This window comes from Pseudoliparis swirei, chromosome 23 (assembly GCF_029220125.1).
Source record: "Pseudoliparis swirei isolate HS2019 ecotype Mariana Trench chromosome 23, NWPU_hadal_v1, whole genome shotgun sequence".
Classification (NCBI taxonomy): Eukaryota; Metazoa; Chordata; class Actinopteri; order Perciformes; family Liparidae; genus Pseudoliparis; species Pseudoliparis swirei.
Window position 1 is genome coordinate 11990310 of NC_079410.1, and position 16255 is coordinate 12006564.

Below are 16255 nucleotides of genomic sequence, written 5' to 3' on the forward strand. Positions count from 1 at the left end.
TTTAGCACAAACACCGATTGTGTGTGTGTGTGGGGTTTAGATTGAATATGAAAGGAAAGGACTCAAAACAATAGGCTACCAATAGAAAAAAAGGAATGTTTGCGTTTCACAGATTTAAAGCTAGAAATGTGCAGCAAATAAAATTTCAGAAGATCTCTGATAATTCAAACAATAATATTTTTTATATCTGCAATAGCTTCTAAAGAAAAGCCAGGAAACAGAGCCATGCCCAGTGGCGGCTGGCCCGTAGAGGACCATGGGACCTGGCTCCACCCACCTTGAGCTACATTTCAAAAAAAGTATACAACAATTATAATAATAATATTCATAATATTTATAAATTACACAAATTGTGAATATTTGAGTTGGAGATATGGAATATACCCAGTAATATTTGTAACATAGGATATCTGCGCAAAATGTATGCTTCTCCTGTGATTCCTGCACGTCCTCTCCGCCTGTCTGCATGTCTCAGCTGAGCTGGGGCCGGATCGTTCTGGCCCAGAAGAGACGGGTCTAAGAAGCAGTTTAGCCCATTACTGATTAAAGATATAAATGAGTGATATACAATTAAGCCTATCAGCGTCCTAAAATAGGTTCAGCTTCGGGTCAAAGTCATCTGGCCCAAAAGCTGCACGTTCTCATCAGGGGCTTTTTCAATGACATGACAACGGCAAGCGGGAGCACTTCTCTTCCAAGAAGACCCAAACTGCTAAAATCTCTCCTACATGACCCGTTTGAGAGAAGAACTTTGGCAAAGAAACTACATGTAAAACAGTTGGACCCAGATCAACCTTACAAGGAGACAACAGCCTGGCTGAAAGGGAAGCAGCACAGGAAGCTTATAGAGACCGATACACCCGGAAGGTTTGGCGAGCTGGATGCTGTCGTGTTTTATAAGTAAGGAGGAAGGGACATGAAGCACTTGTCGTAAAAATTAAGAAAACATGAGAACACCAGGACACACATGGATAACTCCTCAAGCAGCCATATTGGGCAAAGTGAACGTTGCTACCAGCTGAACGACGGACACAGGAGGAGGTGAAGAAACACAATGCAGAGGAGGATAAAAACAGACTCACTTTAACCCGAACAAGGTTCATAGGGGCATCTTAATATATAAACATGTTATATTATATCTATTATATTTGTATATGTATATATATAATTATATATATATGATTTATATTATACAATATATATAGGTTATTTTACAATATATGTATCATATATATTTATATTATGGTATTCATAGATCATATAATACTGAATATTATTATATGATATATATATATATTAATATACTGAATTGTATGAATAAGATGTGCTTATTATGTCAATGTTGGAATAAATGTTAAATATTTACTACAAAGTAGAAATGCGTGTTTGATACTTTTTTTGCATTGAATCAAACTGGGATGTTTGCTGAAATTGATTAGATGGCCTTACCAAAATAAAATTCCACCAGCCGCCATTGCATACACCTTCTATTTGTTTGATATCTGTTCCAAAAACTTAACAGAGCTGCAAGGTTATTTAATGCGCTGGGAGGAATGGGTCCTGTCAGAGAAGAAATGTGGAAATAAATGGCCTGTTATCATGAATGAAGATCATAAGTGCAAAGAGAAGACGTATAGGTACCGACAGGTATAAATCTGCGATGGCTCCTCCAAACTAAGACGAGTGTCCCAAATGGGAACGTTCTGTTGAAATATTAAGATATAATGGTTCTTTATTCAAATGACAGATTTACATGTTTGCAGGTTAGAAACAGAGCAACAGAAAATCCTTTTCCAGCACAGAGGGCCACAGAGAACATAAATACTCCAAGTATGAGAAATGGCGCTGTCCCTTCTGTCTCTGTCTGTCTCCTTGTGACTGTGAAGATTAAATGGCAGCCTAACAGTATGTTAAACACCTCTCTGGCACAAACTCATTGTCTGCTTATCTGCACTAAATACCTGCAGATGGATGAGTCCAAAGGGGACGGAGGCTGTGTGGTAAGGTCATCACACTGTGATGTGAAGCAGGCGCACGCCGAGGCTCCTCCACTTTAAGTTCAAAAGGAAATGAAATACTTATTTGATTTTTCTTTCACTTTTTTCCCCCCAAGCGGTTGCCTTCCTTTCCCCCGTACCCTTCACCAGATTTATTAATGTTATTCTTCAGATTGTCTGCATAAGGTATGTCAGAGATTTACAAGGCTGACCAGATTTTGGTTCGATGTCAAGGTCTGACAAAGTAAGCCTGATTCAGAGAGCTGCTGAGTCCTTAGTTTGACCTGGAGGATTGCAAAGGATCTCTAAATGTCCGTATAATGACAAAGTGCTTGTCTCCTCCCAGAGGAATCTTGAACTTATTTTCAGTACATGAAACATTGATGGCCAGTATGATATAAACTGAGAATGGATCTCATAATTACACAATATGGAACGATCTTGGGGTAAAACTACAGTATCTGGTATATTATTGTGTTGCACATTTTCAGACCTTTGTCGCAGCAAATTATCCCCCTAAGTGTCTATTCAAGTACTTTTCACAGTAAAAAATATATTTTTTGATAATATCCGAGAATATACAGTAGGCCTATTTTTTAACGCCCATTATCCATCCAACCGGACCACGAGTTAAGATGTAGAAATTGTGAGGGCATGAAAGGAAACAAGTGTTGTCATATGAGGTGCAATCAAGTACTCTTTGTTTGTAAACAGCAGATTATGGTGTGAACTGACACACTGCTCCAAATTAATCATCAATACCACGATTGACCACATCTACAAAAGAAACATTGGTTTTAATGATCAGTTCAGAAAGTCCATGTGTAATTGGTACACTAAAGGCATGGCGTCCCTACGAGTGCACATGGATACAAACACTGTGTTATCCTGTGCATGTGCTCGACTAAATCACACAACAACCACTGGGAGTTGTTCCTGATCCGATGAGAGGTCGTGGGACAGGGATGTCGTATGTGTACAGATTGTAACTCCCTCTGAGGTACATTCATAATTTGTGATATTGAGCTATATAAAATACACTGGATTTAATTGAATTCCAAGTTGCCAGTTTTGCTGAAACAAGCACTGAAACCACAAATTGCCTTCCACACGCTGTGCTGGCCTTGGTTATCTCGCAGTTAGGAGACAGTTGTGTGATATCTGCGTGGGCGGGAGGCCAACCCAGGCTATCACCTGTGCCTCCTCCTCATCCCCTCCACCTCAAGGAGTTTGAACAGTAAGCACGGAGCCCCGGCACGACTGATAAAAAGTCCATTAAATTAGTGAGGCGGGCAACCGCGACCTACAATATGACCTGCGTTTCCGTCTGCTTCCAGATAACAGTTCACAGATCGTGAGTGTCCGATGTGCAATTGGCTAAAGAGGTTTTTAACTGTCGCTACAGCTTACTCTGTCAAATGCATTAAACCTGGCTGCAAACAACTTAAACATCTAGCGGAGTGCAAATTACAGAAGTTGCAAAATAACAAAACCCTTGTTGCCACTGTATGAGGCTTTATGACACATGCTTAGACTTCATCTGCAGTATCTTCGTTGTTTTATGAGCTCATCACTGTTATCCGTGGCAGAACCTCTCAGCTGAGCCTGAGGCCCTGAGGTCAAGAGACTATAGCGTGATCCTTCCTCCCCTTTAAAACTGTTTGAGTGTATTCTGACATCTCAGGGCTGTTCACCGTATCGCACTCCGAGGAGTGTCCCCGCGTGTCTCCTCTCGTGCCACGTAATGTTACAACACAGCGAGTATCACCAATCTGCCTCGTCCATCCGCATGATTATAAAGTGCATCGAGTGCAAACACACATACCCTCACTGTGTCTATCGGTGGATAGGCCCAGCTGCTTGTGGCCAGTAATGCAGCCATCAGTCCTTTGTTGGCTAACTGCCCACATCACCGGCTGTGCTACCAACCAAGCCAACTTTCTGATGGCTGTGGAATACTGATGCTCAGCTGTGGGGCCCGGTGAGGGTGAACCTCTTGCCTCTTAAAAACGTCCAGCCTCTTTTTGTTTTTTATGTGCCATTCCTCTTTGTTATGTTTTTTCATAATGAGTGAGACCAAAGGGGAATACATTGCCAGAATGAGTCAAGGCTTTTACATTGTTTGTTGTTTTCGAACTCTGCATCTGATCCTTTTCAATTGCTTTGTTGTGTCATGGCTGATGAAACGCTGTATCACTGAATTTGGCATTGGGAATCAAATCACTAAATTCACTCCAAACATCTAATTGTTAACAGCTTCATTTCCAATCGAAGGATCTCCCTGTGTGTTGTAGAAACGAGGAATTGAGAATGAGCCTCAGCATGCACATCAACCATATGTCTGTCTTTAATGGTTGTAGGGTAGTGTAAGCAGACAGTGGCCCCATCAGGCCAGTAAATTCCACAAATCACATTACTTTAGATATTGAACGTTCAAACAACATTCATTTTAGTCAGTAAGCTCATTAATAACATTTAATTACATTTGACCTTCCTGTTGTCACCAGCTAAATATCATGTAACTCAAGATACATTGTAATTAGTCTGTGTTGTTTGTGCAAGCTTTATGTATACAGTTTGGAAATCCGACCTGCAAGGCAGAGTAAACAGGCAATTCTTCAAAGCCACGAGCACTTCAGGATCATATTTATAAATGGTCCAATTCAGACATTTCATATGTTTCATTATTAACTGAAGTTTTCTAAAACCCCAAAACTTTCTCGAACTTCATTTGCCTGGAAATATTGCCGCTGTCGACAAAAGAAAAATATACATGTTTCATTTTGGAAATCAGAGACAGAACATGAGCGGGCTGCCAGTAAGCAGCAGTAGAAACCAAATGACAGCCCCTGGCAGGAAATGACATGCATGTCGTTCCTGGGCATCACAGGGTAGCGCTGACTTGCCCAAAATAGTCCTTGCCAGTAACAACAATATTACACACAGATCTCTCTATGTGTGCGCAGGTTAAAAAAGCAGGGGCTGGCAGCAGTTCCTTCCCCTCATTATTTCCATATACTTCCCCGGCAAGAAAATCCTCAATCCTCCGATGCCATCTCTAATAGCCAAGACAACCAACAAATCACAGGCTGATCCTCAATAAGAGCTCCAGCTTATAATGGATGCTGGCAGACCAGGAATGAGATGGATGATCTCAAGACATATGGGGTGCCACAGTTTGATGCAATAAGGTCCATAGGTAAATGGATATGTATACTTCCTGATTGGCCAAGTCAAATATTGCTCTTTACGTTCAACAGAAAGTTGATTTTGTTTTGATCCAAAATGCGTGCAATGTTATGAGTCACAGGTTAGCCTGTCGGAATGTAGTAAAGAGCCGCTAGGTAAGTCTATTATTTTGGGTCATTGAGTTTCCTGCACACATTTAGCACACGTTTAGTCACTGAACAAATTAATCTCTCCTTAAAAATGCTAAACCTCACATTGGCTTCAAATAATAGTTTAATATTAACAAAAGATTAAATGATTACCTGTAGGTTAAAGGGGTCCATCCCACAAAGAATTATCACTGGATTTTGAGGTTCCCCTGTCTTCGAGCTCATTGTTTTGGTTTTCCGGCACACAGCTTTAATGTTTTTTTTTCTTTACTCCCACTGATCGCCACCCCAAGTGGCCAAAAATAACATTGAACATTACTTTATACAATGTTAACCTTTTGCCCAGATAATCTTGGGAAACTATTGACTCATGCTCAACTTAAACCTCACGTCGCTTTTACCCAAATGGTTAATTTTCACCACTTTGAGGTTCCCTTTTTCCCTCAATCTTCTATGAGCAAAACCAACAATCTGACAGTGTTGTTTCCATCACGGAAATTCTTCATCATCTGGTTAAAATGAATCATCTCATTGTGGCTGAGGCTCAGGAGAGTCTCTGTGTTCACGCGTGTTTCTCATACCTTATGTATATTTGACCGATTTACGACTTCATGATTTATGGCGTTCTGTTCAACTAAACTGTCATTCATAAATATATCTCTGTCATTGCCTAGTTTTGGGCGGCAATGCGGACGAGGCTGCGGATTATGAGAAGCTGGCTTCATTTGTTTAAACTGTGACCACCCCTCACGTGTGACACTTTGTGTGTATTCTAGCTGGTTTCACGTTTCACTAAAGCGATGCATGCACTCAACACAAGGACAAATATACAGCAAAGTGTTTCTCTTCTGCATTGGAGCTCTTAATGGCTACATTGCTTATTTTGCCCCACTGCCCAAGAGAACATGAATTGTCTGGGGTTCATGCAGGAACCCACCTCAGCAAGATCCAGTTGGAGGTTCAAGGCCACGCTGCTTTGTCTGCTGCCACTGTACTCCACTCAAGAATCTATATCTGTGGAATTATAATTGAGGATAAATATTATCAAGTGCAATCGGAGAGGGTGTTGTGTATTTGTGCTGGGGCCAAGAGGAGAGGCGCTGTGAAACTGAACACCGGCTCGGGCCTTGACCACAGGAGGGCTTAGATGGAGGCATCTTCCTCTGTGGACCGCCACAGGCCTCAGGGAATACAGAGGTGAAAGGGCAAGGTAAAAAGTGACGTAGTTTCCATGACTAAGACTGTGTATCATTGGCTACAGCTAGCACAACTCTGAAAAATGAACAAGCCAAGTTTCAAAACAAACATGGAGGCTGTGGTTTACTTTCACCCAGGACAGCCCTGTTCCTCAGGGTCTTGGCGTTGTGAGGCTAGGCCTTTTCTCCAAGTCTCTCATCACCAGGTGGAGAAAAACGACCTATAATCCAAGTTTTCTAATCTTGTATAGGATAACTGTCAGCACCTCCATACACTATGGAAGGCTTCCCCGGCTTGTTACAACACTGGCACCAGTAGCAATCACTCTAATCCTTTGGTATCCATGGTAAACAAAACCTCTTGCGCAGTCATTATCTATTCACAGCCAAAGGCCGACAGATAACAAAGCACATCAAGGAGACGAGATCCAAGAAAGCTCAAGAGAAAGTAAGAAAGAAGAGTGTGAGAGACAGCAAATGGGGGAAAAGACAAGAGGACAAAGAAGAGAGAGAGAGAGAGAGAGAGAACAGTATTTAATTGCATTATGTAACACTCTTCGCTGTGTGCCAGGCAAAAAATGTGTTCTATCTTTCAAAGGAGAGTTGTGTGTTGTAGATGCTCCAGGCATTTGTAAACCGATTCTGTGTTGTTTGATTTATGTTACAAAAACCAAATCCCTCCAAGAATAAAAACTCTACACCGTCAAACTTCTGGACATCTTACATAACAATAATTGAATGACACGTATGACTAAAACCTTACACGTATAAAGATGGCAAGCACCTCAGTATTTAACAGCCATCCATCTCTTGGCAGAAAAAAAAGAAACCGAGTCAGGGCTTTCAGGGACAAACACACACACACAATCAGAGCGTAGAGGCGAAACCTGGGTGGGAACCTGACAGGTCTGCTAAGTCCTCCTCAGTCAAATCCAGACATCCTTGCCAGAGAGGCAGGCACTCTTAGCACCACCTATAATACTTTCCCGTGTGGTGTCTGGTGCAGTTACTCCACCCCAGGCAGATGAGGTGAAGTGCTAATTCTAGGCACAGCTGAGGATCTGCTGACGAGTACAGAATGATGCCAGCCGAGCTTAAAAGTTGGCGTTGAAGGATGATGGTTGACAGGCTAGCAGGGGACGTGTTTAGGTTCGGTGTCGATGTTCAAGTTCAAGTTGGATGACAAGCACCTGATAGCAAATATGACCACCTGAAGGAACCAGACACTGGTACTATAGGCACAGCAGAAACCCTTCTGTAACATTAGAATATGTCTACTGGTGACAGCCCTCCAAATGTTTCCCAAACAAAAAGCACGGCTTAGCAATTCTGGCTGGTATCCAGTGCCTTTACTTTTTTCACAGCGCCTTTTCCCAGAAACAAAAGTCAGGGAAAGCAGCAGGGGCTTCTAACAATGTAAATGTAACTCAGTACCTGACACATAACTCAGTCTTGCCCTTGCTTCATCTTATTATTTGGGAATTGTTACCATAACAATCAGATTCAACATGTGGTTTTATTGTTATGGAACGCAAAAGGCTGAGCAGACCGTTTGGTTTTGAAATCCAAGCTGTAGTTATGAAAAAGGTACAGTTAAGATGTCTCTGCCCAAGGTGAGCAGGCTCCAGTTGGACTGGGGACTCAGTATTATGCTAAAACAGCCATTTCCATTAAGGAAAGCACATACTTGTTTAGGTTAACTGCTCACTAAAAAAATGAGACATATATAAGACTCGGAGATAAAATGATACTCTCTGTCATGTGTGCTATAGTAGCATGTAAATCTAACAGTGGTGTTGCTATAGTAAACCTGCCTGGATTGCAAAATAAATAAACTCCCTCTTGAATTTTGAAATGTTGTGCCTCTCATAATCCCTTGTGGTATGTTCCCACTTAACTAGTAATTGTATTTTCTCTTCACGTATTTAATAGAACAACATGGCAGCAGTGCTCTTAATTTCTTCCTTGTGCTTGGAGGACAACCCAAGTGTTAAGTGCAAGGAGAAGTGCACACAATTAGCTAATATAATTCACAGATGTGCTCACTGAGGTTGTTTTCTCTCTCTCTCTCTCTCTCTCTCTCTCTCTCTCTCTCTCTCTCAGCATTGCACAGCAGGCTGAGAGTCTGGACACGCTCTCTGTGCTCACCCCAGTGTGACCTACTTGCATACATTTCAGATGACGTATTAATTAAAAAACACAAATTTGATAATAATGGAATAACAGCAGCACCCTGAAGGGCTAATTTAAAGAAAACATTTTCCCAGACCGCCAGTAAAGCATATGTAATGCCCCATAGAAAATACAGTAGCCTATTGGTGTGCTTCCTGGGGTCTCAGGGGTATCTCAGGGTACTGATTTCATACCACAATCATTAAAATCGTAGCTCCCTATTGACTGAGAGCGCCTGACTGGCGACAGTGCCTGCCAATGATATCGGATCCCCAAGGTGTACACTTGATGAATATCTGAGGCTGTTTTGCGAAGGGTTAAGTTTGAAGCTCCTCCAAAGATCAAGGCACAGTGACGATGCAAAGCTGAACTTTATATTATTTTAACTGGATTGTGAAGTTCAGAGGGCATCTCCGAAAGGTTAATAGAAACAAAAGTATAACCCAAGGCAAGTACAAAGGGGAGAATTGATTAGGATCGCTGACCTAGATTTAACATAGCTGAATTTTTTTATATTATTTGGGGGAATTATTTACCTAACGCTTCACAGAAGAGAGCAGTAGGGATCATGTGAAGAGGACGCTAAGGATTACACACCACGCATTTTGCTGGACACATTCACCAATAATGCATTTTATTGATGAAGCTGTTAAGGGAAATAAACAAATAATTACAGAACATAGAGCAGAACCAGCAAACTTGTAGATGTCCCATTTACAATAATTTTATTGAAATTTTATAATGGATATTAATTTGCAGTAGGCCTATTACTGCTGAAGCACGTCCCCGTCTTAGTGCATCTGCGTTCCCTGCAGTCTAGCATTACTATATTGTAGGTGTCTGTGTCAACGTAAGTCATGTACGGCATACATAATATAAGTTTGGACACTGCATGCGAGACTTAGCTCCATGTGACTGTTAGCTGTGAAGCTAACACATGGAACACATGCTCAGAAGTCTCTATGTTTTATTTTAGTACCTTTTATAGGCAACATCAACAATACACAGTTAGGTTGTGGGCTGAAAAGGCTTGTAAAAACATTATAAAACGAGTCCTAGTGGTGAACCAAGCATGTAGCCTACTCAACCTGCCACGAGGAAAACTGATTTTTTATTTGAAGAGAGTAGATCATTTAATTAGGGGGGGCGGGGGGTCCGTCACATTTCCCCCACATTCTAAAATACTGGTTTTGAGTCATTGCTCATTTCACCAAAGTTTAAAAGAACGGACAACTCTGGTTGAAGTCTTGATTACCAGAGCATTTACGACCCAGCAGAGCTACTTTGTGGAGACAATATGCCCATAAATCAGCCAGCATACTGTAGCTGCAAACCATGTCTGCACATCATTATCCAGCTTTGTTAAACCCTCATGCTTGTGACCTGATCGCAACTGTCCATCAACAATGAATATCATTAAATGTGAGCCACGATGCACAGTAATTTTGCCCCCATTTCCTCCTCATCATGAAACAAAGACAAAAAACAGAAACAAACACAGAGCATAATAATGTGGCCTCTTTGTATCCCTCCCTTTGTACTGATGGCATGGTGTCTTTGAAGCCAACACAAGTGGAAGCGAAAGCGATTGAACTTGCTCAGTGAGGCTTGTTCTACAGGACCGAGTTGAGCAAATCACGCCTCATGACCCATTTGTGGGTGTGTTTATTAACCTCATGTAGGCCTACTGTACTTGCACATTTGCTAATGAGCAGCGAGGACATGGTTGGATGGCACGTCAGCTCAGTCTGGTGGAGCGACAGCTTCGGTTGTCAATCTGTCAACTAAACTATTTTTCATGATTTATAGATTACGGTTCCTTGCGTTATCTTTTCACGGAGAGTAAAGTAAAACAAGATAAAAGTGGCATTTGGGTGTAATGTGTGAACCCGGCAGTCCTCGACTCCTCCTATGGTTATCATTTATACTGACTGCAGACTCCGAGAGGGTGGTCGCTGGCATGGTTTACTTTCACAGGCGCATGCTTCCATTTGTCATTGTTATGCTAAACACTGCTTTGGTATAGAGGAAATTGAATTAAGGAGCCGTCCAACAGCGGTCTTGTCCTTATCATTTCCATCAGCCTGATCAGAAACACATTGCGCTCCCACCAACAGCGGGTCAGAAAGTCACGTAACCTTCGGCAGGCAGCCATTTCCTGAGCACTCCATCATGGACAACCTCTTTTGGTCTTTGGCAGTGATGTAACATGTAAAAACGGAGCAATTTACTTGTGACCTATAGCAGTAATGCTGTTGAGAATCCACTGTAAAACACTCTTTACAACTGTAGATCCACAGAATTAATTTTAAAGGGACCAGCAACAGAAATGTCAAGAGTAAAGTAAAACAAAAAATGTTCTCTTTGGGCAGATACCAGTAAAGTGAGAAAATATGTTTTGTTTTTGTTATTTGGGCAGTAACCTTTAAGCTGAAGGCAACATGAACAAAAAAATACAAAAGACACAATGGAATCTGCTTATGCCCATAAATTATGTTAGTCTCACAGGAGGGGAATCGCAGCACGGCATTCACATTTCTTTACTGTTCATGTTGCCAAACCCCTGCTGAGCAAAATATTGTACTGTCACACTCCACTATGACTACAGGATTTAAGACGATTCAGAGCCGACTGAGTAAATTATCCAGTTTGCCTACAATGGCAGATGGAAAAATGTTTGCTGCTGTAATGTGTTGACAGATAACTAGACAAGTAATGGAAATTTCCCTCATCATTTAGCCATGAAGAGGCGGGAGCAGCACTGAGCCACACCAGCGTGAGGTGAATAGTATGCCGTATTAGAAAAAATCATGTATTACGATGCATTACGTAAAACACACACACAAAAGGTGACATATGCTTTATTATAAGCCGTATTTATTGCCACACAAACAAGATTAACCAACGAGGCAAAATTGTGTTCCGCACCACCATATGATGAACATTAGAGGAAAAGTTCAAGAAAATCAAATGAAAAGACAAGTTAATTAAACTTAGACATAAATGTATTTTTAATATATTCATATACAATATACATAGATTTTTTTAAGACTGTGAATTTAAAAAATTGGAAGAAAGGCAAGTGCAGCTTTAAGAATCACAAGACACATGAAATGAATACAAAGAAGTAATGAAACAACATATTATACCTGAGTAGTATTCAGATTGTATTTTCTGCCTCTTTGCAGCAGACAAATTCACATTACACAAACAAGTGCGAGAAAGGAGACTCAACTGTACAGAAACGCTGAACATGATGAGGCAGAGGAACATTGAACTGCACATTAGTGCTCTTAAAAAAGGCACATCTCTGCATAAGTAAAGTGAAACATACACACCATTTCAGACATTCATACAGCTTTAATACTGTTGATGCTTTATGATTGTAAATGTCATCCAAAGGACTTAATGTTATAAAGATAGAGAAGATGCATAAAAAACAACCGGTTCCTTATGTCTTCATTGTCTCTGTCCGTGCTCCTGCTTGAAGGCCACAATGAACTTCCAGGCTTCAACATACTGGGAGAGGCGGATCTCCACTGGGAAGAGCTCCTCCACCTCAGGCGGGGCGTCCAGGCCTTTGCGCTCCATGTAACACACCAGTGTGTCTTTCAGGCTTTTAAAAGACAAAACGTACACTTTAAACTTTCGACATCACATTTAAAAAACACACACACACACCTGAATAAATATACTGTAGTCTGAACAAAATAAAAAATATGGAGCTAAAGTACATGCCACACTTAATCAGGACTAAAAGGTCAAACATGTAGCCTATTATTCATCACAGTATTTACTTATGCTGTGATGAATAATAGGATATATTAGGCATCGTGTTTCAACTTAAATTGTTGTCCCTGAGCCCAATCAAATAAAAGACTGTTCAAACTTTACAAAATAATCTTTTTACCCTGGCTTTTTTATGACAACCAACTTTGATATGGAGAGCGCCAAATCTGACCAAAGTTAGCTTTATGTTTGTTAGCGTGCAGCTCGCTGAATCCCACCTCAAAGTAGCAATGGAACAACATTGACTTTGTTTCACCAAGAGTGAAAAAATGATCGAGCCTTAATTTTTTACACGTTTTTAAGAACTTATAGACACCTGCAATGGTTAGTAAATTGGATATAAGTAATAAACGTTTTATTTTTTACCTCCAGTCATGCATGTAGGTGTCAGGTGCATTGGGCTTTTTAAGAACCAGAAACAGGAACTCGTGCATCTCCAGCAGGAAATTGTCAGCCCTGTTCTTAGAAAAGAAGCCAGTCAGCAGCCGGTGCTCGTCCTCACCAAGAGCCCGCTTGTAGGTCTCTGAGACCTCCACAAATGGTTCCTGGAGAACACAGAGCATGCATGGAATAGGACAAATAAAAGATAATACTTTTGCACTTGCATACACAAGTATTGATTAAGCAGATTGTAGTATGTCATCACTAAAACTGCTTCCGCAAATAATAATAATAAAATGCCATTTACACTTGTGTATACTGATGCCTTACCCTCTTGAGTCGCAGCATATTTTCTGATTTGAGTGAGACCAGCAGCTGCCACAGAGCCACGCAATGCTTAAGACAGCACATGCTTAGGGCCTGTGAGCAAAACGGGGAGAACGTTAACATGCTTAGCACCTAAAAAAGATCCACACCAATTAAAACAAAGGAAGATAGCACGAAAAAGTTGCTCTTAGGTGTGTATCTGGCAAGTTTTTTGTATAAAAAGAAACACAAGTTACAGTGGAAGTGGGAGACCGGCAATGGGATAACATAATCGGTGTCTCAGATAGGCTGACCTTGACGATATGCGCAGCCATCTGGTTTCCCATCTGCAGCACCTCCTCCAGGTAGCAGGACAGCTGCATGAGGGGCTCTCCCCCGGTCATGGCGAGAAAACCCAGGGCCACTTCCAACGTGGACAAGGCCTCACACACCTCACTGTAGGAGTGCAGCTCCCCAGCCACGGCAGACAGGGTGAGAGTCTGAAGAGGCTCCTGTTGACACACAGACATCCATCTCATAAGAGGGGTCGTCTCCAGAAACATGTTTAGTATACCAGGTGATAAATAAAAAGGTAGTTCCAGGACTGTCGCGTGTATCAAAACTCACTTGCTGGACTTTTGCTTTTACATCCTTCAGGATGATCTCATAGTTGCGGTCATGTCTGTTCACCAGTGTCGGGATGCCCTGTGGAAAAGGGATGGAGGCAGGAGGCATATGGTGTTTTAACGATGTTCCAAACAAGAGGAGTAATTTATGTGCATTGCTTGTGCTTTCAATTAGCTCACATCAAGAGTGATGAGAGGTTTTCCCTGTAGGAAGCGGGAGACGATCTGCTGCTGGATCTTGGGCAAGTCGTACTCGTGAAGAGTCTCCTGGCCTCTCTCAATGCTGTACTGGGTGTTGGACACAACCAGGGGCATCATGTCCCTCTCCAGCTCATACCGAATCACATGCAGGTCAGTCAGATCTGCAGGGCTCACTTTGTAGCTGGGGGAGACAAACAAACCAGTCGGTATGTACGATGGGACTAGATCTGAAAATGTGATTTTTTTTTTTCCTGCTTTCACCTCTTTGACTTGTAATTTAAAAAGCTATCCTTCTATTATGTAACAATCTCTCAGTAAAAGCAATTTAAGAACATATTGTGTATATATATATGTGGGACACATGTTTACACAATGTGCCCTTGCAGCCAAACATGAGCAAGTGAGCAAAAATGTGGCATGAGCACCCCCACCTGGTCTCCTCTCCAGTGTGCTTATCCACACAGTACACCAAGTCATTGTGCAGCGCGATGAGGTAGCTGACCAGGGCTGTAGAGCACAGGCCCGGGCCTTGTCGCCGTGGTAACAGCACTTTGAAGTCACTATTGCGGTCCAGGTCCGTCTGGCAGAACTCGACTGGGATCTTGATTTCTCCTGAAGGACAACAATTCAATTCAAGTCGCATAAAGATGTCGGACGGGCCGGAGTTGTTGTGAAAAAGCGTGTTTGTATTTACCGTTAGTGGCCAAAGACACTCGGAGCTGATTCCACGATGTCAGGAAGATTTGGATGTATTTATCATACCTGGCTTTTAGCGAAACTGCAAACATGAAGAAAACCCAAAAATCATCCCACGTGTGGACGCGTCAACTAGAAACACGACGTGCAGCACATTGACTGACGTGTGGAAGAGATTTAGCTCTTTTAAGAATCATCAATCATTGCCTCCTTCCCAGTTAAAACCACTCATTCCTTGGCAGGCAGCTTTTTACTGTGCTACTAAGCCACTAAGCTACTTTAATACGACATTTCCGAGAAAGAGGTAATGAGGGACTGCGTGGAACTTTTTATCTCTTGTAAAGAGTGAGTCACACAGTTCCAAAGAAAGTTGGGCACCACCGGCGTAGGCAGTTTGTTCCAGTTTGTTCCAGTACCTGCTTTCTGTCCATCGAGGAATTCGGCAATGGTGCCACAAGTCAGATCGGTGATGTTCTGAAACTTCTTGACCAGCTCTCTCTGGAGTGTGAGGATATCAGGAAGGTGCTTCACCACTCGAAACTCTGCTTCCTAAAATTAAAAAGTGTATCGTGTTCATATAATTGCTTGTCAAATGCTGTTCATGACATGGTAAAGCATGTGTGTGTTGTATATATATATATTTATAAATCAGTGCAGTTTTCCTGGCATACAAGATGACCTGGTAGTTGGGGAAGCATAACAATAAAGTTGGAGGTCCTTAAAAAATGTTTTCAGAAAAGGTGTCGCAAAGGGAGTTATTATAAAATTGGTTAAAATACATAATAGATAAATAAATAAATCTGAGGTAAATTAAAGCTTGCTAATCACTCACTATATGCACTCAGCTAAAATGCTGTATGCAAACGATAATAACTGACTCATTATGAGTAATAAGCATTTTGATTAAATCAGAGCTTCTAGGATCTGAAACTGCGAAAGTGAGGGGGAAAAAAGAACCTCAACTTTTTCACTCCTAAAATCATTATGAACTTAAAACTCTGTTAAAAGAAAGACTTTGTGTCTTCTTTTACAAAATCGACTGACATTCCGACCGGATTTTAAGGTAAATGCAACATTTTAAGTCAGAGAAGATACAATCAGAATAGACTAAAAGTATCTTAACACAAGGAACTCAGTGTACACCTGCGCCTCTCTGACGCACTGGTTTAAGAGTAACTTCTCCAAAACCGTGAATAAGTAGGACACAGGTTTCTTTAGCTGGCTTTTTAAAAGTGAACCGCCGCGTTCGGTCACCGTTTTCTCACCCTATGCAGAAATCTCCAGAGCACCGGCACGGTCTCTTTGCCACCATTCTGCTCCACAATGTGGGTGAGGCTCAGCAGAGACACTTTCTCCCTGCAGCTCCACACGGCGGAACCGTGGATCAGAGAGTTCTGGGGAAGTGAGGCCAAGAGGAAACGAGGTTCTCCAAACATGAGCTTCATGATTGGGTTGGCCGAGATGCGAGAATCAGCCCGGATGAACGTGTTCACTTCCTTCAGCTGTCGATCCAGGTGCTGTGGTGAAGACAAATGACCGAGGAGGACGTGTTA

General features: G+C 41.7%; 1 protein-coding gene across 1 annotated transcript in view; it reads right to left on the reverse strand.

The window, feature by feature from the left end:
• Nucleotides 1–11548: 11548 nt before the first annotated feature.
• Nucleotides 11549–16255, reverse strand: part of rnf213a (ring finger protein 213a) — a 31971-nt gene continuing 27264 nt past the window's right edge. Inside the window, exons 58-67 of the mRNA XM_056406432.1 lie at nucleotides 15968–16219; nucleotides 15119–15251; nucleotides 14701–14784; nucleotides 14438–14618; nucleotides 13986–14187; nucleotides 13807–13884; nucleotides 13494–13691; nucleotides 13204–13293; nucleotides 12859–13037; nucleotides 11549–12319 (exon numbers count right to left, since the gene is read on the reverse strand). Of these exons, the coding sequence (XP_056262407.1) occupies nucleotides 12163–12319; nucleotides 12859–13037; nucleotides 13204–13293; nucleotides 13494–13691; nucleotides 13807–13884; nucleotides 13986–14187; nucleotides 14438–14618; nucleotides 14701–14784; nucleotides 15119–15251; nucleotides 15968–16219 (1554 nt within the window). The 3' untranslated portion in view covers nucleotides 11549–12162. The remainder of the gene's footprint in view (nucleotides 12320–12858; nucleotides 13038–13203; nucleotides 13294–13493; nucleotides 13692–13806; nucleotides 13885–13985; nucleotides 14188–14437; nucleotides 14619–14700; nucleotides 14785–15118; nucleotides 15252–15967; nucleotides 16220–16255) is intronic.